General features: G+C 42.4%; 1 protein-coding gene across 1 annotated transcript in view; it reads left to right on the top strand.

The window, feature by feature from the left end:
- USP13 (ubiquitin specific peptidase 13) overlaps nucleotides 1-21,685 on the top strand; it is a 115,229-nt gene that overhangs the window by 4,743 nt on the left and 88,801 nt on the right. The window contains exon 2 of the mRNA XM_063131937.1: nucleotides 12,743-12,868. Within this exon, the coding sequence (XP_062988007.1) occupies nucleotides 12,743-12,868 (126 nt within the window). The remainder of the gene's footprint in view (nucleotides 1-12,742; nucleotides 12,869-21,685) is intronic.

The raw sequence follows: 21,685 nt of genomic DNA, 5'->3' as shown, positions 1-21,685 counted from the left end.
TCATCGATTTCCTGTGTAATGTATAGTCCCCGCTCCTGTGTCTATTTTGCATTAGAGCCTACTTTAAAAGCACCAACCCCCCCTCCCCCGTTGTTACTGCTCTTTACACAAGGAAAGGAAGGCTTCAAGTTTGCCGGATCTGCTTTTCTCCCTAGAATCCCAAGTTCCACCAACCGGAGCTCGTTGCAAAAGACGTGCAGTTGGAATTAAATATTCCGAGCCCTGGACTTTTTGTTTCGTTTTGAGAACCAATCCCCACCAAAAAAACTCCTGGTTAACCCAAGCTTTCTTCATTGCATCAATATAATTTGGGGTGGGGTGGGGTGGAGTCATTTTGTTGTTGCTGTTAAACAAAACCCTTGGTGATCTTCTGCAAATCAGCCAGAGATAGACCAAGAGATCCAGATCTACTTTCTGCCCACCCTTGATTTTCTCATTTCCACTGCATGTACAAAAGATTGGTTAAAAGTTATGAAAGGCTGGCTCCTTTTGTATTGATTAAAAGTTCAGAGTTCTAATCCAGCTCTATTATTATTATTATTATTATTATTATTATTTATTTATTTATTTATTTATTTATATAGCACCATCAATGTACATGGTGCTGTACAGAGTAAAACAGTAAATAGCAAGACTCTGCCGCATAGGCTTACAGGGCACGTCTGTCCTGAACTTGCTTTGGGGATTGGTTGTCCTTATTTGGTATATGTTTACAGGTCTTGAGCCAACTCTGCTGCTGCCCGCCCAATCTCAAGTATGACACTGGCATTGACCTGGTTGCATTCAACAATCCATGAGTCGGCAGGACTTGTGGGAATGAGCCAGCGCTGCTTTCCACCTACTTGTTTTCCACTTCCACTTTGCTAAACAACCCAGGAATGCCCCATTCCTGGGTTGTTAGTTGTGATATCCAAACCCAGTGCTCTAGGTCTTGGAGGGTGGAGCAACACAGTTTTAACCCAACAACAACCCATGGTTTAAAACTCTGGGTTATTTCTTCCTCAACAGCCCAGAATGCCATGTTCAGAAGTTGTGGGTATGTGGAAAGGAGCACATTTGGTTGTGCTCAGCCCTGAAAAGCCACGGTTTAAACAGCCCATGGGTTGTAGTTAGTTGTAGTTGTGCTTTTAACCTGTTGGTTGTTTTATTATGGTTTTAATTTTTGTGAACCGCCTAGAGAGCTTCGGCTATTGGGCTATATAAAAATGTCATAAATAAATAAATAAATATAAATAGTTACGTGGACATCGGTCATTGAGTCGCTTAATGCAAGATAAATTATCCCATAACGCAGTTAAAAAAGAGAATAAATATGGTTCAGTCATTCAGAAGGAAAATCGCATCTTTTAATGCTCCTCCATAAAGTAAAATCATAGAATCATAGAATAGCAGAGTTGGAAGGGGCCTACAAGGCCATCAAGTCCAACCCCCTGCTCAATGCAGGAATCCACCCTAAAGCATCCCCGACAGATGCTTGTCCAGCTGCCTCTTGAATGCCTCTAGTGTGGGAGAGCCCACAACATCCCTAGATAACTGATTCCATTGTCGTACTGCTCTAACAGTCAAGAAGTTTTTCCTGATGTCCAGCTGGAATCTGGCTTCCTTTAACTTGAGCCCGTTATTCCATGTCCTGCACTCTGGGAGGATTGAGAAGAGATCCTGGCCCTCCTCTGTGTGACAACCTTTTAAGTATTTGAAGAGTGCTATCATATCTCCCCTCAATCTTCTCTTCTCCAGGCTAAACATGCCCAGTTCTTTCAGTCTCTCTTCATAGGGCTTTGTTTCCAGACCCCTGATCATCCTGGTTGCCCTCCTCTGAACACGCTCCAGCTTGTCTGCGTCCTTCTTGAATTGTGGAGCCCAGAACTGGACGCAATACTCTAGATGAGGCCTAACCAGGGCCGAATAGAGAGGAACCAATGCCTCACGTGATTTGGAAGCTATACTTCTATTAATGCAGCCCAAAATAGCATTTGCCTTTCTTGCAGCCATATCGCACTGTTGGCTCATATTCAGCTTGTGATCTACAACAATTCCAAGATCCTTCTCGTTTGTAGTATTGCTGAGCCAAGTATCCCCCATCTTGTAACTGTGCATTTGGTTTCTATTTCCTAAATGTAGAACTTGGCATTTATCCCTTTTAAATTTCATTCTGTTGTTTTCAGCTCAGCACTCCAGCCTATCAAGATCACTTTGAAGTTTGTTTCTGTCTTCCAGGGTATTCGCTATCCCAATTTTGTGTCATCTGCAAATTTGATCAGCGTTCCCTGCACCTCCTCGTCCAAATCATTAATAAAAATGTTGAAGAGCACTGGGCCCAGGACTGAACCCTGCGGTACCCCACTCGTTGCTTCTCCCCAGTTTGAGAAGGTTCCATTGATAAGTACTCTTTGAGTCCGATTCTGTAGCCAACTGTGAATCCACCTAATAGTTGTTCCATCTAGCCCACTTTTAGCTAGTTTGTTAATCAGAATGTCATGGGGCACTTTGTCAAAAGCTTTGCTGAAGTCAAGATATATGACGTCCACAGCATTCCCACAGTCCACAAGGGAGGTTGCCCGATCAAAAAATGAGATCAAATTAGTCTGACAGGATTTGTTCCTGACAAATCCATGTTGGCTTCTAGTAATCACTGCATTGATTTTAAGGTGTTTACAGATTGACTTCTTTATAATCTGCTCCAGAATTTTCCCAAGGATGGATGTCAGACTGACTGGTCTGTAGTTCCCTGGTTCCTCCTTTTTGCCCTTTTTGAAGATAGGGACAATGTTAGCCCTCCTCCAGTCGTCCAGCACCTCACCCGTCTTCCATGATTTTGCAAAGATAATAGAGAAAGGTTCTGAGAGTTCTTCCTCTAGCTCCTAATGTCCTTGTATATGGACATAATGTCCTTTTATATGGAAAGCTAGCATGTCAAGAAGAATGGCTGTGGTTTTTGTCAACTTCGGCACATTGGAATAGACTGTAATTTAGACTGGTTAAAAGAAGTGGATTGTTTTCTTGCCTTCCATGCATGCTTATTCCTCATCTAATGTTTCTAAAGTGAGTTAGTGATTGTGAATATGGAATAGGAGGGTGACAGCATCATTAAAACGGGCCAACGATATGTTTGGATCCTGTTTGGCCTAGCAAAAGCATTTATTGTTCCAATACAGCTTTGTAAACAACCTCTTGAGTGTGTGATGGCAACACACCACATTGTGGTATTTCAATGATGTCATGGTCTATTAGTTACCCGTTTTGGGGGGGCATACACTAGTGAATGTTAAGAGTCCTACCTGTGCTCATCAGTGTTCACCGATATCTCTCTTTAAGTTTTGAACACTGACGAAGTTCATATCGTATTGTTGGTTTTCTCATGACAACACTGACCCTGTTCAGATGACAAGCTAAGCCACGGTGGTTAAGCACTTTGAGCTAAACATTATGGCATAGTGTGTCGTGTGAATCATGATTTAACGTGTTGTGTGAATTATGACTTAGTGTGTCGTGTGAACCATTCCTAAGCATGGAAACTACATAACCACGGTTTAAACACACTCACTCACCATTTGCTGCAAAAGGGTTAGAGGCCTAACCATGGCTTAGCGCGTTGTCTGAACAGACCCATTGACAGTCAAAAAGTTCCAAACATTACCTCTAATCTTTTGAATCTAAAGTAAGGGATCTTTCCTCAAGATGATCCACCCCAGATGGGTTGGACTTCTGGTTGGGGATGATGGGAGGTTTAGTCCAACACATCTGGAGTGCCCCGTGTTTGGGAAGGCTGATATAAAGACACATCTATGACTTCTACATGTGATAAGTAATGGTGGTGTTGGATGGAGTTTTGTATTTGTATTCGTTTTCATAGAATCATAGTATAGTAAAGCTGGAAGGGGCCTATAAGGCCATTGTCCAACCCCCTGCTCAATGCAGGAATCCACCTTAATGCATACCTGACAGATGGTTGTCCAGCTACTTCTTGAATTCCTCCATTGTGGGAGAACCCCTAGGTAATTGGTTCCTCCCTAGGTAATTGGTTCCATTGTCGGACTGCTCTAACAGTCAGGAAGTTTTCCTGATGTCCAGCCGGAATCTGGCTTCCTGTAACTTGAGCCCATTATTCCGTGTCCTGCACTCTGGGAGAATCGAGAAGAGATCCTGGCCCTCCTCTGAGTGACAACCTTTCAAGTATTTGAAGAGTGCTATCATGTCTCCTCAGTCTTCTCTTCTCAAGGCTAAACATGCCCAGTTCTTTCAGTCTCTCCTCTTAGGGCTTTGTTTCCAGACCCCTGATCATCCTCGTTGCCTTCCTCTGAACCCCCTCCAGCTTCTCCGCATCCTTCTTGAAGTGTGGTGCCCAGAACTGGACACAATACTCAAGTTGAGGCCTAACCAGTGCCAAATAGAGGGGAACCAATACTTTGCACAGTTTGGAAGCTATCTTTCTACTCATGCAACCAGCAGTGACAGTGGCTGAACATGAGTTATGTCTAGCAATTCCCTAGATAATGGGGCTCAGCTAGAGAGTTACAGCACAGCCTAGGTGGGCAGGGAGTGTTAAGGATAAGCTGAACCCTCCTGCCCACCTACACTTTTCTTCTGCAAACCAAACCTGCCCAGTTGTTTTTCTCCGAGCTGTGTTTTTTCTGGTCACAGAGCCACGCTGGTGGAGAAAAAGCTGAGGTAAAGTAGCTTTGGGGCTATACAGAACTTTCTACTTTTGTATGGTGTGCTGAGCTATGAGTGAGAGACTGACTTCGCATGTCAAACTCCGCATTTACAACATTAGCATTATTTTGAATGCCAGGACTAGAGATGAAATGCACAACGCTGGGACACAGGTCTTTGTCTCAGCCTTGTTCTAGAAATCTTAGGCGGAATCATGACTATGTGGCTGCATTTGAGAGATTTTGCTGACAGCGATCGGACCGTGTATCCGTGAACACAGGCTGCTTCAGTGTGTCAATAATCTCTCCCAAAGTCAGACTTGTGTTGACTTGGCTGTTAAGTTCGCTCCTCTTCTCCTGGAGCAATCTCCATCAGTGGCCATTCCACCTGGCTGCATCTTAGGGAAGAGTTGGGATCCTACTGATGATAGGAAAAGTGTTTTCATTCAGGCAGGCCTTTGACATATAAGCTGGTCTGCTGCTGAAGAGGATTAAAGTCTTTGGATGCTGGCTATGGGCAGGATCCAACCGCTGCACTCCTGTTGATTGTGTTGCACCAGTAGGAACGACTGCTTGCACAATCGCCAATTCACGGTCACGGTATCTGAACTTGCTTATTTCCTCTTCCTTCCCTGTCCCTCCTTCCTTTTTTAATTTTTAGATCATGCCTATTAGACTGTAAGCTGTTATTTTAAATTGTAAACCACCTTGGGAGCACTGGGAGAAAGGAGGCATAGAAATGTAGAAAGTAAGTAAATCAATAAAACACCGCTATGTGAAACTGTCCTGAGAACACAGACAAATAAATCCAAAAACGTATCGTGAAAAATGTGAAGGAAGGGTTTTTTCTGCTTTCCCTCCCAGTGCCTTTGGCAATAAACGTTTATTTTGCTTTTACATATTTTGCATCAAGTACACAGTTCAGGGAACCCTCTGGCTTTGAGATGTTCAATTGCTCTTTTTCTATTTTGTTCTACGTTTTGATCACAAATCTGTATTGCAGTCAAAAGTGACTTGGGCTGCCTGGTGTTTGTCATCTCTAGTTGGAAGACGGGTTATTTTTATAACCCACACACTTCAGTTCTCAAGTGTCACCCCGCGGCTCTCTCGAATGAACAGGGAGCCTCGCTGATTAGAAAGGCCAACGAAAATTCCAAAACGCTGTTATAGATTTAAATAAGGCAGACCAGCTGGAGGAAACTCCTCCATTGCTATAAAAGCTTATTCAGAGGCTAACACTTGGCTAAGACAATGTCTGCTGATTTGTTCCCATTTGCTGAAACGGGTCTAAATCTATGATGATCTAGTCATTTCACAGGGGCTATATTTGTACATAATGAATGTCAATATTTATTTATTATATTTATATACCGCCCCATAGCCGAAGCTCTCTGGGCGGTTTATAAAGGTTAAAAACAGTGAACATTAAAACCAAATATACAAAAATTTAAAACCATCAAAAGCAGAAAAACAATGTGATGGGCAGTGTTATGATCAGGCCTATTCCACTTAGTGTGGGGGAAGGAATTTCAGGCTATCAATCGGAATCAGTTTCTGAACCAGAAGAAACAGAACTAGAAATGTACCAGCCTACACAGAAATCAGGGGCGGAGACTCTCCCAGGCTCTTCTGCAGCCAGGGATGAATCTTCACTGGACTTTATCAATGAAAACACTTAACAGCTCAGAGTCTGTGGGAACTCCACAATCCTCAGATGGGGAAGGGACTTCAGAGTTGACTGATCCCAGAGTCCTCAGCAGATTCAAATGGGCGGAGCTCAAAGAGGGTGAGAGGCGATCAGCTCGGCTGGCTTCTTACCAAAGGCTTCTTCAGAGGAATCCTCCCTGAAGTTAAGGGACCAAGGGGGAAAAAAACTTCCCTTTTGTTGAAAGGACAATTTTCTCGCTTAGTTAGCCAAGTTTTCACCTAGAGCAGTGGTTCTCAACCTTCCTAATGCCGCGACCCTTTAATACAGTTCCTCATGTTGTGTTGACCCCCAACCATAAAATTATTTTCGTTCTTCTCTACACGATCCATTGTCATGGGATGGTTTGCTAATGAAAATAATACATAACAATAGCTTTAATAATACAAAAGATGATACATTTATTTATTTATTACATTTTTATACCGCCCAATAGCCGAAGCTCTCTGGGCGGTTCACAAAAATACATGACATAGTTCAGTCAATACAGTTTCCTAAGACCATCGGAAATATGTGTTTTCCGATGGTCTTAGGCGACCCCTGTGAAAGGGTCATTCGACCCCCAAAGGGGTCCCGACCCACAGGTTGAGAACCGCTGACCTAGAGGAAAGTTCCTAGTGTTTAAACTCTCTTCAGGTGCAAAGAGATGTTTGTTTGTTTGTTTATTACATTTTTATACCGCCTAATAGCTGAAGCTCTCTGGGCGGTTTATTTGCTGAATTAAGTTTTGTGTATTACTTGGTGGACCTCTTTATTGTCTTGCATTGCAGTGGGAGGGCTTAGAAACACGGCAGGCAATGTGTATGAGGAAGGAGGGTGCATATAATGCAGAGATTTCTAGTGGGCCATGGGGTACAGCACAGTTGGATCCCTGTTGGGAAAAGTTGGCACCCTCTGTTTGGTTCTGGGTAGTTCCTCCCCGCATCCCCAGACAGCAATGTTGTGGAACAGTTTAACGTTCCCTTGTCAGTTTGTGACCAGTGGCTGCTTTTTTGGTCAGCAGGCACATCTGGCATTTTGAGAATGTCAGGGGTGTTTTTACAAAATGGTTGCCATAGAGGAGCTTGCCCATTCATAAAATGGCTGCCATGGCTGCCATGGTCACTTGTTTCCCAGACGGAAAACTGGTGAAGCTAAAAGTTTCCCCAGAAGGAAAACTGGTGAAGCTTTAGGGTGGATTCCTGCATTAAGCAGGGGGTTGGAATCGATGGCCTTTTAGGCCCCTTCCAACTCTGCTATTCTATGATTCTATGAAAAAAAAGAAACCTTACATACAAAGTGGAGGTGGGGGCTGAGCTTCAAAATGTAAAACCACTCTTTGGAACCCAAATAAAGATGGTGCTGGAGGTGCGCTGGCCTCCAAGTTATTAAAAATAATTTAAAAATCTTAAGGAAGAAACTAGAAATCAGGAATGGCTTTGAGCCTGGAGGGCACTAGGACATATCTGTGGGTCCATTGGTGTGCATGGGCACCATGTTAGAGACCCCAGTGCTATGAAGTCATACACTTGGAGAAATCCTTAGAGATAGAACCTTTCCTGTGCTCCAGGTTACCTCATTTTCTTGAATGTAGAACAGGTTTTATCCCAGATTGCACCTTGTTTACTTTGCCCTATAGGACTTCGTGGGAGCCACTGAACACCAAGCCACGTCCCTGCTTCAGCGCATCCTCAGTCATTCCTCTGTATAGCTCATCTTCCTCATCCCCAAGTTCTGTTCTTTGGTTATACCACAATTTGACTGGATCCAGTAATGCTATAAAAATTAGTCTAACCTGCAATAAAATGTTGCAGTACATTCCCACTTCTTCCAGGATACATCCCTGTGTAGTGCAGGGAGGGAAATATATTTTTTAATCACTTGAAACCTAATCTCTCCCCAGGATGCTTATTATAGGCTGTTAGGGGCTTGAAGAGGCCAAATTGTTGAACTCCTTCTGAAGGTGTGTTCACCTGACACCTTCATTACTGTCTTTCAAGCACCAGGCAAAATCTGTCCTGTTTTCTCAAGTTTTTAATGGCATTTAATTGTTTTATACTATTTGTCATCTTCTTCCATCACCCTCCTGTCTCAACCTGAAACTGATTTTTATGACTGGCTGCTTATTTCTTTGTTTGCTGTTGCTAGTTTTTTTTTAAAAAACACACACTATGATTTTTTAAATTAAGCTTTGTATTCAGCTTAAACAACCATGCCAACAAAAAGGCAAACTAAAATAGAACCAAAAAGGAGGAGAGAGGAAGGGGTGTGAGGGTTTTATAGGTTTTGCTCCTTTCCTGAGTTTCAGTTTTTGGGAATGTCATAAACAAAATACCTTTACCTTCAGCAATGCTAGCTCCAGGTTTTTGAGGGCCCATGGGCAGGACACCCTCAGTGGGGCCCCTCCCTCAGTGAGTCCACTTTCTCACTGCTTTTTTCACCAGCTGCTATTTCTTCTCATCCTCTTTCTCATCCTCGTCACCACTTGCTTGCGTGACAGGCAGAAAGCCAGTGTGCAAGTAGGCAGTGGCATGTACTTGTCCATTTTCTCACCGACATCGTTGTCTAGGCCAGAGTGAAAGGCAGGTGGACAAGCAGGTGGCAGCAGTGAAGAGGAAGAGCAACTCAGGCGGCTCTTGTTTTATTGAGCTTAATGCAGCTGCATGGAGAGGGTCTTACAGACAAAGAACTTCTCAACTGGTCGTGTGAAAAGCAGGTATATTTGTACGTATTAGCAGCTTAACTAATTAGCAGTCAGTAAAATTCTAAAGCAAAACAAAGACAGATCAGAGAAAAGGTCTTCATTATACCTTATCAACAGGTGGCTCATAACTCTTCTAGCAGTGTCAGATAGACCTGGATGGTCAGTCCTCTTTCCAATTAAGCAGTTTCAGTATTACCTCACATTCAGTCACATACATCATTCCAAACCCATCATGCAGTTCACTTGCAAGAACCAAACTACATACAGCAGCCTGCATACGGAGCGGGTATATCAAGGCTTGTGGCTTTGCTTTCTCACTAACCATGCCTATCCTTGATGCTGTATCCTTGAGGCCAGCCCTGACCTTCAGCTAGTTCAGTACAGGCTTGTGTAGTGAGTTTGTTAGTGAGCAGAAATATGGACTTCACAGAGGCTCGAAATGCTGCTAAGCGGCCTGTACAGCCTAACACAGTGAGTAGATTTTAGCAGGAAGCTTGATTAGCTGGAAGGTGGTGCTAACTTTCTTTGCATGTATGTATTCTGCATCCATTTTCTATCAATAAACCGCCACCTTTTTGCACAAGTGGCTTGTTTCATTTTGATAACCAAAAGAACCTGATTGATGACTTGAACCTGGCAGAACCCAACTCAACACAGCTTGCCATATTGTATGGTCGGCATTTGATTTCTTTAATTTGTAGCTAGTGGGTACATGGCAAGTGAAGTTGGGTCTTATGTCCATTGGTCGATTGGGTGTGCCTACTTTCCCAATGTTTATAACATTTAGTGACCATTAGGGTACAATAATCCATTCCTGTTGTTGTATGGTAATGTTCCATACCATTGGGAGGTATTCTGTTAATATTGTTTTGTTCATGAATTTTAGCTCTGTTTGCAGGAGTATGTTGAGATGATCAGGACCTCTGTCCAGAATTGAGACACAACCCTAGAATACCGTATCTTGTGTGTTTATGAGACTTCTGTCATTACACCGCCAACAATTATTTATTTATTTGTTACATTTTGTAACAATTTTAGAGGGCAGCATGTTTTTCTTTAAAAGAATGTAAAGGGGACAGTATGCCCTATACCACAATTTATGCTGCATAAAGTATAGTCTCAATTCTATAGTTGAGGTTTTAAGTGAAAGAAGTGTGCCCTTCCGTTGGGTTGAGAAGATTTGATTCTTCAATTTCACGTTCCATTCTCCCCAAGCAGATATTATATCAGATTTAGTTCTAGCTATAAGCTTTAGGCTTGGGTAGTGTTGGTAAACAGGGTAGGTTCTCTAATATGGAGGCAGTTCAAAAGCACAAAGGGCAACGAGGACCAATTTTAGAAACTAGCACGTGTTTCAGTTGTAAGTACTGCTACTTGGAGGGATCAGGCTGTGCATATATTTCTTGAAAGTAGGTAAAAGGAAGAAAATTACTTTAACTGGTTCAAACTGAGAAAGTATCAGCAATTTTGAGTTCTGCATTGTGCCAAGTGGTTAACTTTTCATGGGTGAGCTGGTAAAAATTGTGTTGACTGCCTAGAATAGTCTGTATAACTTGACTGTTTTATTGTTTTAAGTTGTAGCTGCCTAAAGACCTTGGTGAGAAGGAAGCAGGATGTATGTTCCAAAAATAACTATATTCACATTAATTTAACCACAGTGGTCTTCCTCAAAAACAGACAAGCTGCTGGCCTAGATTTTGAGCCATAAAAACTGGTTCATCTTAACCATACCATCTCTGTGGTATGTAAGACATTTATTGCAGTTCTATCAAACTAATTACCCTAGGTTGATCAAAGCCAGCTTAAATATGAAAAGGACATGGTATTTCTAGAACAGCCTTCCCCAACCTGGTGCCCTTCAGATGTTATGGCCTTCAACTCTCATCAGCCCCAGCCAGCATGATCAGTGGTCAGGAATGCTGGGAATTGTAGTCCAAAACATCTGGAGGGCACCAGATCTGGAGGGCACCAGATCTGGAGGGCACTAGTACATTGGCTCTGATTTTGGGTGGAATTCTAGAGGAGGAACCTATTTGATCTTCTCAAATATGGCTATCGAGATTATTATTCTTTCTTCAGATTAGCCTTCTTGAGGCTTGTTATCTACTGCACAATACCATTATGAGCTCTGTGTTTTTGCGAAATAGAACTTGGCCTTGCTGCAGTTTGTGTCCCTGTAACCTCCACAGATTTTGCTAATGTGCTTTTTGCAATTCCTTAATAGCTGTGTTTTGAGCAAATTCCAGTTGCTTCAGCTGCCTAATATTCTTCCATGTTTTTTGGTATTTTGTGACCATATTTCTGCCAGATTTAATAACAGTATTACATTTTAGTTTGCGGCTGATGCCTTTGGCCATAATGCTTCCTCAAATATTAGATGTTCCATATTAACGAATTAAACAGGCATCAGTACTTAAATCTTGAATTGTTGGCTCTAGATGTGTCTCAGCTGGCTTTGATGAATAATGTGCGGCTTCCTTACGGGATTTATTAAGGTGATTGGATGGTTTGCGCCTCCCAGCAAGCCTTTATAGTAAAGGCACTTCAGGCATAGGAACATAGGTTTCCAAATAAGCCCAGAAAAAATATTGGCACACACAACGTCTAACATGCCTAGCCTTCACACTGATACATGCACCCCAGTTTCCCAAGCTTTGAGGCAGAGCTTACCTGGGTGTGAAGGAGGAATCACTGAAGACATAAGGTTTTGTAAATAAATATAAGGTGAGAAAAAGTGGAGCACAGCTTAACCCTCCTATCAGCAGCAAATCCACAGCCCTACACCACATTCTCAGCTAAGAAGCCTTGCCTTTCCAGATGTTTTCAGCTTGTAACCCTGGGCTGATTTCTCTGGCTAGGTTCGCACAAAACGATAAGCCATAATTCAAGAGAATCCTGGCTTACTGTTCACAAGCAGGCATACTGGTGCATGATGTCTGATTGCTCTCATTTGTCTCTTCCTGCCAATGGGAAGAGTTTCAGTAACCAAGAACTCAAGAGCAAGGAAAGGATTACATACAGACCCAATTTCTGGCTTGTTGCTCCCCTAACAAGACGGAGTCTGAAGCTAGGATTGGAAGTCTGCTTGTAAATCCTGGCTTGTTTAGGAGCAACAAGTCCTCAATCGGATTTAGATGTAACTCTAATCTTTTTCTTGCTATTGAGTTCCTGATCACTGAAACTGCACCCGCTAGCAGGATGGATTGGGCCGGGTGCCCCATCACATGATAAGCCAAGATTCTTTCGAATTCTACCATGTCATTTTGCGTGATGGCATCCAACTCACTGATTTGTTTCTCTCTCTCTCTCTCTCTCTCTCTCTCTCTCTCTCACACACACACACACACACACACACACACACACACACACCTTTATCTGCCCCTCTTCTAATCGGGGCAGGACATAATAGGTGTACCACCAACCCTTTTTCCCATTGAAAACATTCCAGAGAGGTCTCAACATTGCTTCACGGCAAACCCAGAATAATAGCTGTATTCACAGTGATCAAGTAGAAATCGTACAACAATATTGCAAGTGTTGTTCCAAGGGTGCAAGGGGGGAGGGGAATCCTGTTTCTACATAGTCCAGCCTTTTACTATGCCTCCATAGGCAATAAAACAATTGATGAAGGCCTAACTTGCTATGTTGAAAGATTCCATCAAGGTTGTCTTCTACATAACTGTTCTCTCTGCTTCTCTTCAGGATTCTGAGGGAGGTCTCTATGTCTGCATGAACACTTTCCTTGGATTTGGAAGAGAACATGTGGAAAGGCATTATCGGAAGACGGGACAGTGTGTGTACATGCATTTGAAGCGACACATGAAGGAGGTAAGTACTGCTGTAGGCAAGGCATTTGAGAGCTGTTCTGAACATTATTTTCTCCTACATAAGAATTGAAACTGGTCTGACAAATGTAAGTGATGAATGGCATTATGAGTGTGTTTTATGGTTCAGGTGTGCATAGTGTGAAACTGCTGCCAGCAGCAATTCCTCCATCCATACACTGTGACACTCCCCTCAGTGTGTGGTGTGAAGTGTATAGCTCTCCTTGGTTTTGTTGTCACATAAAGTGTCTAGAGACATAACATTTCAGGAAGCCATGGGAAAAAGCCTATTTTTTCTGAGGGGGCTTCGTCAAAAAACTGAAATTCCTGGGATAATATGCAAAGGCTCTGTAGCAGACATGTCAGAGTTCTTTGGAAGGATGTTATACTTTGAAAGGGTAGATAGTTAGAAAACCACAAATGTAATACCTAGAGGTGCTTACTTTCCGTTGATGTCCTACACATTCACACAGCATTTCTTTTGATATCATTTTGCTAGTTCTATTCGCTTTTCCTTCTCTGCTGTCCCCTGGCCTGGTTGACTCTTGTTGTGTGACAGTAGGCATCAACCCTGTATGTGACTGCCCATTCTGGGTGCTGACGCTGCACCTCTTTTCTGCCACCCTTCACCATCTGCTGCCATGGTCTTCTCTGGCGGTTGTTTGGAGGGCTCTGGTTTGGTACCCCCAAGTCCAGTCCTAGCAGAGCCATTGGTTATACATTGTAGGAAGTTGGGGCTTGGTGTATCATGGTACAGGTATGTTTTGAGTGAGGCATCTACTAAAGATGGCATCTACTAAAGGGTTACAAAAAGTGTGTCTTACTTCATAAACAGCATCAACCTTGCTTAGGATTATTTATTATTTATTTTTATTTATTACATTTCTATACCACCCAATAGCCGGACCTACAGATAAGGATCATCCGTAGGTAAACCATCATATTTTGGTAGCAAGCTTGAGAGACTGGGGCGATTGTGCTATACAAATAAATAAATAAATAAATAAATAAATAAATAATAATAATAATAACAACAACAAGCCGCCATGGCTTTTTAACCACCCTGTGAGTGCTGGTTGCATGCTGGCTAGATTTGCATCATTACCCTTGCAGGCACAGCTTCTTGTATCGTGCAAACCCAGTGCGAGTGGCTTGTTGGGGTGGGTAACAAACCATCCTACAACCGTTCAACAGCCTGTGGGTTCTGGGTGGTTTATCCCCCACCCCCCAACTAGCCGCCCTCGTCAGATTCGCAGAACATGAAGAACCATGCCGGGGAGGTTAATTATGCAAATTCAACGAGCAAGCATCCAGCGCATGCAGGGTGGTTAACAAGTCATGGTGACTGTGTGACCAAACCCTTTAGATGCAACTTGAGATTTTAATTCTATGTTGGGTCTTGAATCTTGGGTGTCTGGAAGCGGACTGGATTAACCATAAAGCGAAGTATGCTATCACTTAAGATTCTGGGTATAGTGAAGTTATCTGGAAACTCTCTGGTGCGCAGAAGGTGTAATATTTACTGTCCTGCTATGACACATATCAAATATGGTGGCTGATCCCTCATCAAGATATGATGGCTCACTCTAGCTTGCTTGGCTTAAAAAATGAATTGACGAGTTCATGAAGGTATAGCTAAATAGTAGCAATTACTAGCCATGACAGATAAAAAATAGAAGAGGCATCCCTGGCTAGCGAAGAAATTCTGCATTCCTTTTTGCGGGCTTGTGGCCAGGCCCTTGCTAAATTTGTCAGGGCTAGGACATGTGAGGTCATGGTTAGGGGGCGCATACCACCCCCACCCCACAGGGTTCCTTTGCAAGGCATGTAAGCATTGGCTTGGAGAGAAGCTTGGTGCATTATTTGCTATTAGTGTTGCTAAGGAAGTACACCAGGGTGGAGAATGTGTGGCTAGAGATGTAAAATTTATAGACATTTTGAGGCCATAAAAAAACCATCCCCTCCTCCCCCGGAAAAAATGAAAATTTCGGAAAAATTGAAAAATGAGCAATACTTATTTTTTAAGCATTCTTTAGAGATCTAAAGTCACCTTGTTTCATTAAGACAGCCTTCCCCAACCTGGTGCTCTCCAGTTATTTTGGACTTCAGCTCCCATCAGCTCAGGCAGCATGGCCAATGGTCAGGAATGCTAGGCTCTGTAATCCAAAACATCTGGAGGGCCCCAGATTGGGGAGAGCAGCTTTAGTTATGTTTAACCAAGTTATACATAAAATTATTTTATGAATAACTTAGTTTGTACATAGAATTACCATTATATTTTAAAACTTTTAAAAGTAAACTCAGTAAATTTGTAATTATTGTCTGAATAGATTAAAACTACATTAAATGACTGGTACAGCGTCAGAAACACAGGAAACTATAGAACAAAACACAAATTGTCAAGAATGCGCATTTACTGTCAAGAATGCACAATGGTGACTCTACTCAGATGCTGGGAAACTGAGCATAAATGTATATCAATAAAATATACTTTAGATCAATAAATTTAATAAGGAGTGGAAGAAGAAACTATGCTGGGAATCTTATAGGGAGGATTAAAAAAACATTTCCCCCTATGGCTTCATTATTTCCAGTCATTTTACATCTCTAGTTTCTCTGTAAAAGTGTTCTTATTTCATAGTGTTTAGAAAACATTTCGCAGCGAGTAAGGGATGGGTAACAATATATAAGTACTTGACTTAAATTCTAAAAGACAATATTTCCTAATTCAAAGCTGTTCATTTTTTCCAATTTTTCAGAAAAACAAACAATATTTGAGGGGGAAAATCCCATTTCCCCCCTGGGCCTTCACATTTCTGTGTATGGCCCTCCAGATGTTGCTGGGCTGCAACTCCAAGCATCTCTCCCCATAGACTATGCTGGTTTTTGCAAACCAAAAACACCTGGAGGGCCACCTCCTTGGAGTACACAGAAGCCCTGCTCTCCTGAATACTGAAGGTCCTGTTCTCCTACCCTCAGGATTCTGAGACTGTGTCAGATGCTGCCCACGGTTTTCAAGAGTATATACAAGCCCCTGTCATAGGGGCTTGTAACTTGTTTTAAAAAGAAAGTTGAGATCCTTAGGTGCTCAGTTCTGTGCCAGATACCAAACGTTGAACTTCATACAATATACTTAGCATTATGAGCAGGGAACTTTGGGTTCTATTCTTAAAGGCAGCCTAAAAATAATTGCGAATAAATAAACTCCAGAAGTGGGGGGCACAGTCACTTTCTGTGTTGCCCTCTGCCAAATCAAAGGTAGGGGGTATTCTGACCAGGGATTCAAAGAGAAGTTTGCATCTTTTTAGATATGTATGAACAGATGAAGCTGCTTTATACCAAGTTGGATTGCTGGACCATTTAGCCTAGTATTGTCTGGTTGACCTAGAAGCAGTTCTTCCAAGTTCTTGGTGGTCTGTAGCACCAAACTGTAGCCCCTCCATTTTCAGGCGCAAAGATGAACAGGGAATTCCTGTTGTTGTTGTTCAACAACAACAACAATTTTATTGCAGTCAATAGACCATTCCAGCAAAAGTTACATAAAAAGGGCTGAGCGTATATTTAACTATTAAAACGACAAGTAATCGTAGAGGATTTGATAGAAAAGGCCAAGTTCAAAAACTTGGCCACTTGCTCAGTGATTGACTTGTCTGAGCTCTGAAGTACGTAATAGGGACATTGTTGTTGTTTTATTCAGTAGATTTATATATTGCTTCCCATATTTTTTAAAAATATCTAAGCAGTTTACAAGAGAATTAAAATATATTAAAATACATTGTAGTATACATTAAAATACAATTGAAATATTTAATAATGGCTAAAACATTTATATAAATCATTGGCCAAAAATTAAAGCCAATAAAAACACCGTAATTAGCAAACTGGGCAGCACACTCACTCAGGGAAGGCCTGGATGAAGAGGTGGGTCTTTAATTGATGCTTAATGCATACTAGAGTTGGTGCCTCCCAAAGTGGGGAGGTAATTTTATAAGGTGGGTGTCACCACCAACAAGGCCTGTGTTGCTACAAGGTAGCAATCTCCAGGTTGTGGTACAACCAGCAAGACCTCCTCCGACGATCTTAACTTTCTCACAGGTTTGTATTGGGGAAGGTCATCTGTCAGGTGACCTGTTCTCAGGGCTTTCTATGCCAACAGCAAGACCTTGTATGTGGCTCATGTAGCCAGTGCAGTTGCTTCAACCGTGGTGTATTATGTGCACAACCAGGTCCCCTGCATAGCATCCTGGCTTTGCATTTTATACCAGTTGCAGCTTCCAGACCAAGCACAAGGGTAACCCCACATAAAGCGCATTACAGGAATTGAAATGTGAGGTTACCAATGCATAGACTACAGTGGCTAGGCTATCCCTCTCCGGAAAAGGGGTGCAGGTGACATATCAACTAGACTTGGTAATAGGCCACTGAAGCCCCTTGGGCCTCTAGTGACAATAATATGTTCAGGAGCAGCTCCAAACTACATTCCTGTTCTTTCTGAGGGAGTGCAACCCAGTTTAGAACAGGCAAATCCCCCAATCTCTGTACCAGGGAACCACCCACCCATAGAGTCTCTATCTTGTCAGGATTCAGTTTCGGTTTGTTGGCCCTCATCCAACCCATCACGGCATCTGGGCACCCGTTCGGAACATGCACGGCCTCTTCTGATTTAGATGTTACAGAGAAGTAGAGGGAGGTGTGCCATCACCTTGCCCCAAATCTCCTAATGACCATCCCCCCACCCCACCCCCGTGGCTTCATATAGATGTTAAATAGCATGGGGGACAAGATTCCAAACTGGCAGTTCTCCACGGAGAACAAAACCATAGTTGCTGCAGTTTTTACTCAATTCTCCGGTTAATGCAATATCTGGCAACTTTTCAGGAGCCTGGAACGGTGCTAAATCCAGTGTCAGGAGCAGGGTTGGTGGCATCCTACTATACACTCATTTCCCCAAATGTGGCTGCCTGTCTGCTAAAAGCATCTTCAGAGGCTCTTCTTTGGGTGCCCATAGTGCTGTGATGGGTGGCTGCTAGGGAAAGGGTCTTCTCTGTAGTGGCTCCCTGTTTGTGAGATACCCTTCCCAGTAACATCTGCCTGGTGACTTCACTGTATATATTAGGACACTGTTAGGACCTTCCTTTTTCAGCAGTCATTTAACTCCTAATCTGTAGCTCAGATTATTAGCTTTACTGCGGCTTCTTTAATATTTTTAATTTTTTGACATTTTGATATTCTCATCGTTGTTTTTATTGCTTTGATTGTTGTTTTAGAGATTTATTTATTGTTTTTAAAAAATGTAAACCACACTGAGAGCTTCTGCTATTTGGGTGGCATTCGCATTTAATAAATAAATAAATATGTTAGTAGAAAGGCCATGTTTATTTATTTTTTTATTTCAATCAGCTTTGGGGATATGGAACCTTCCCCCCTTTTTTCTTTTATTGTAAATATTGGCAAAATTTAACAGAAAATACATTGTGAAAATGGGGAAAAACACACATTAAATATATAGGATTATGATCAATTTCCATCATGTGTACCGTTCATTTTTTTTTTAAAAAAAGGGAGACAGTTATTATACAAAGGTTTCAAGAAAAGCAGACCAGATATCTGTGTATATGAATGAATGAATAAGTTTATTGCGGTATAACAACCAGCACTCCAATCAAACACCATACAATTTAACACATTACATTACATTACAGATGTAGAACGTGCATATATTATTATTGTCTCACATCTTTACAGCGTGAGATGGCTGCAGCACAAAATCTGGCCACTTTCACAGTTTGTGAAATGGAATCTTAACCCCCCAACATTTTCAACTATGGTATGCTGCATGTGCTGGGTGGCAAACGATAGGAAATGAAGCTGCCAGTGGGTTCCTCTGTACTGAGAGGATACTTGAGGTGTGCGCTTTTTAAATATGCCCCCATCCCTACCCATGATGGTAGGAAATGAGGGCAGCGAGTAGGTATGAACCTTCTGTGTCCTCAGAATCAGGAAGTTAAGGGAGAGGTGATTAGGGCTGAAGTAGGCGAATGTCCTCCAAGCTTAGTCTCCTCTCCGGGGATCCTTTAAACAAGGAGATGGCAACCTGGTTGTTTTGGAATACAACTCCCATAAGCCCCAGCCTGTTTGGTCAATAGACAGGGATTATGGAAGTTGTAGTCCAAAACATCTGGATGATACCAAGTTGCCTACTCTGGGAGGTGGATTAACCATTGTAATTTAAAGGACTGTGGCCTGTTTCAGACAACACGCTAACCATGCTGCTTAACCACAAAATGGTTAAGGGAATGCATTACCTTAACCATTTTGTGGTTAAGCAGCATGGTTTAGCATGTTGTCTGAGGGGGAGGGGGGGATATGTATCCATTGTCTTAGCAGTGAGAGCAGGTTCCCTTCAGCGTGAAGAAAGCTGAGTGGGAGATGATCTTGACTGGTTTCTGCACGCTATATGCATGGTGTGGAGAAAGTGGGTAAGGAGATATTTTTCTCCCTCTCTCATAATGCTAGAAATTAATGGAATCGTCCCATGAAGTTGATTGGTGGGAGATTCAGGAGGACAGATAAAAGGAAGTACTTCTTCACACAGTGCATATAGTCAAACTATGGAATTCACTATCACAAGATGTAGTGATGGCCGCCAATGTGGATGGCTCTAAAAGGAGTTTGATAAATTCCTGGAGGAAAAGGTTATGAATAGCTACTAGTTCTGATGTCTATCTGCTGCTTCCATTATCAGAGACGGTATGCCTATGTACACCAGTTCCTGGGGGACACGGATAGGAGGGTGCTGTTGCATTCGTGTCTTGTTTATGGAGCTTGTTTTGATGTAGCACAGTTGCTCTTATGTCCAGACTAGATGGTTCAATAAGTATTTAATGTGAGACATGATATGTTAAGTTTTACTTGATCACTAAAATGGAGTAGGTTATTGCATATTTTTTTCATCTGTTCTGCTGGTTCTGCAAATTCAACCTTGCTAAGAGCAACTTAGACCCCTTTGGACTGCCAGGTTACCTTTCTATAGTGGTAACTATCCTTGGGTAAGCAGCTCAGTGGCAGATTGGACCTGCACATTGACACCTTTTTCCTCCTGCCTTCCAGTCATCAAATTGCTTCTGTTGCCATTGTAGGGATGCTCTTGTGAGTCCCTTTCCTGTCTGTTTAAAAAAAAGCAGGGCTGTGTTTCCTGGTTGCAAAAGCAAGTATCATGTTAAGGGCTTGAGAAAGAGAGAATATATGTCAGGATCAGGCCCGGTCTTCCTGGTGCGTATCCTGAATTGGACTTGGAGCCTGAAGAAGAAGTATACCAGCCAAGACAGGAAGTGGGGGAGGGAATTCTTCAAGACTCTCCAGGAGTCAAGGAGGAATCTTCCCAGGAACTTATCAAACAGGAGGCCCAGGCTCAGAGAACAGAGTCTTTGTCAGAGTGGGAGGGAACATTGGAATTGACATATCCTAGAGTCTGCCACAGAGGCAAGTGGGCAGAGCTGAAAGTAAGTGGGAGGCGGTCCGCAAGGTTAGCCACTTGTCAGAGGTTATAACTTGAAGACCCTCCCTGAAGGCAGAGTTTGGTAAAATTCCGTCGGGCACTGTGAGAAACGGTCCATTTAGTTGATAAGCAACTGCCTTGCTTTGTTAGGCTAATTAAGCTTAGAAGATAGCTCCTAGCATTCACACTGCCTTGTGAAGAAATGTCTATTTACTGAATTAAGCTTTGTGGATTGCATGTCAGACCTCTTTATTGTCTCACATCTCATCGGGAGTTTGGAATCATGACAATATGTGAATGCAACCACAACAGCACTGTACTCTTTTCCCCCTGGACTAAGCAGAACAGCGCTGTGACAGCTTTCTGTCCCATTTGCACCAGAAACAGAGCAGCTGCTATAGCGCTGTATTTTGGGAAACATGGAAAATTTTATGGAGGCTGCCAATCCTGACTTTCAGCAGGCTAAGATAAAACTGTGAGTGTTCTGACAGAAGGTAGAAATTAGTGTTAGTGGGGAGGGGGAGTAGGCTAGGAGGAGGAGAGCAGTAATGCTGGCATGCAGGGCAGGAGTTGGGCAACCAATCCCCAGAGTAAATATTTACAGTGCTGCTTTAGAGCTTGGCACTGGCCCTTCCTGTTTCATGGAAATCTTTCCAGCAGGTTGCAAAAGCGTATTGAAGATACATAGCAATAGGCTTGGCTTGGGGACTGTTAACATGTCAGCCAGAACTACCAAGAACATGTGCTCTCTCCAACCCTCTCTAGCAATGGAGACTAATGTAACCACTGTCCAACTGATGTTAGGTCAAAGCTGGTTCAACTGTTTTGACTAGTGTTCTGCTCTCCTATCCAATAGGTCACATGAACAGAGTAGTTTGTAATGCTGTTGATTCCTTTTAAAGCTCAGCTAAAAACTTTTCTTTTTCCTAAAGCTTTTAAAACTTGATTTTGTTCTGACTTTTATACTGTTAGTTTTACTCTACCCTGTGCCTGTTTGGTGCATTCTCTTCCCCTCCTTATTGTTTTATTATGATTTTATTAGAATGTAAGCCTATGCGGCAGCGTCTTGCTATTTTATTGTTTTACTCTGTACAGCACCATGTACATTGATGGCGCTATATAAATAATAATAATAATAATAATAATAATAATAATAATAATAATAATAATTTTTGCTCCCTACCACCATTTGAAATAGAAATAAATAGAACATGGACTTATCAGATGTATATAAATTGCTCATTTTTCACAAGTATGAGAGCCAGTGTGGTGTAGTGGCTAGAGTGTCGGACTGGGAGTCGGAAGATTCGGATTCTAGTCCCC

Source organism: Elgaria multicarinata, chromosome 8 (assembly GCF_023053635.1).
Source record: "Elgaria multicarinata webbii isolate HBS135686 ecotype San Diego chromosome 8, rElgMul1.1.pri, whole genome shotgun sequence".
Classification (NCBI taxonomy): Eukaryota; Metazoa; Chordata; class Lepidosauria; order Squamata; family Anguidae; genus Elgaria; species Elgaria multicarinata.
This window is presented reverse-complemented; position numbering and strand designations above follow the sequence as displayed.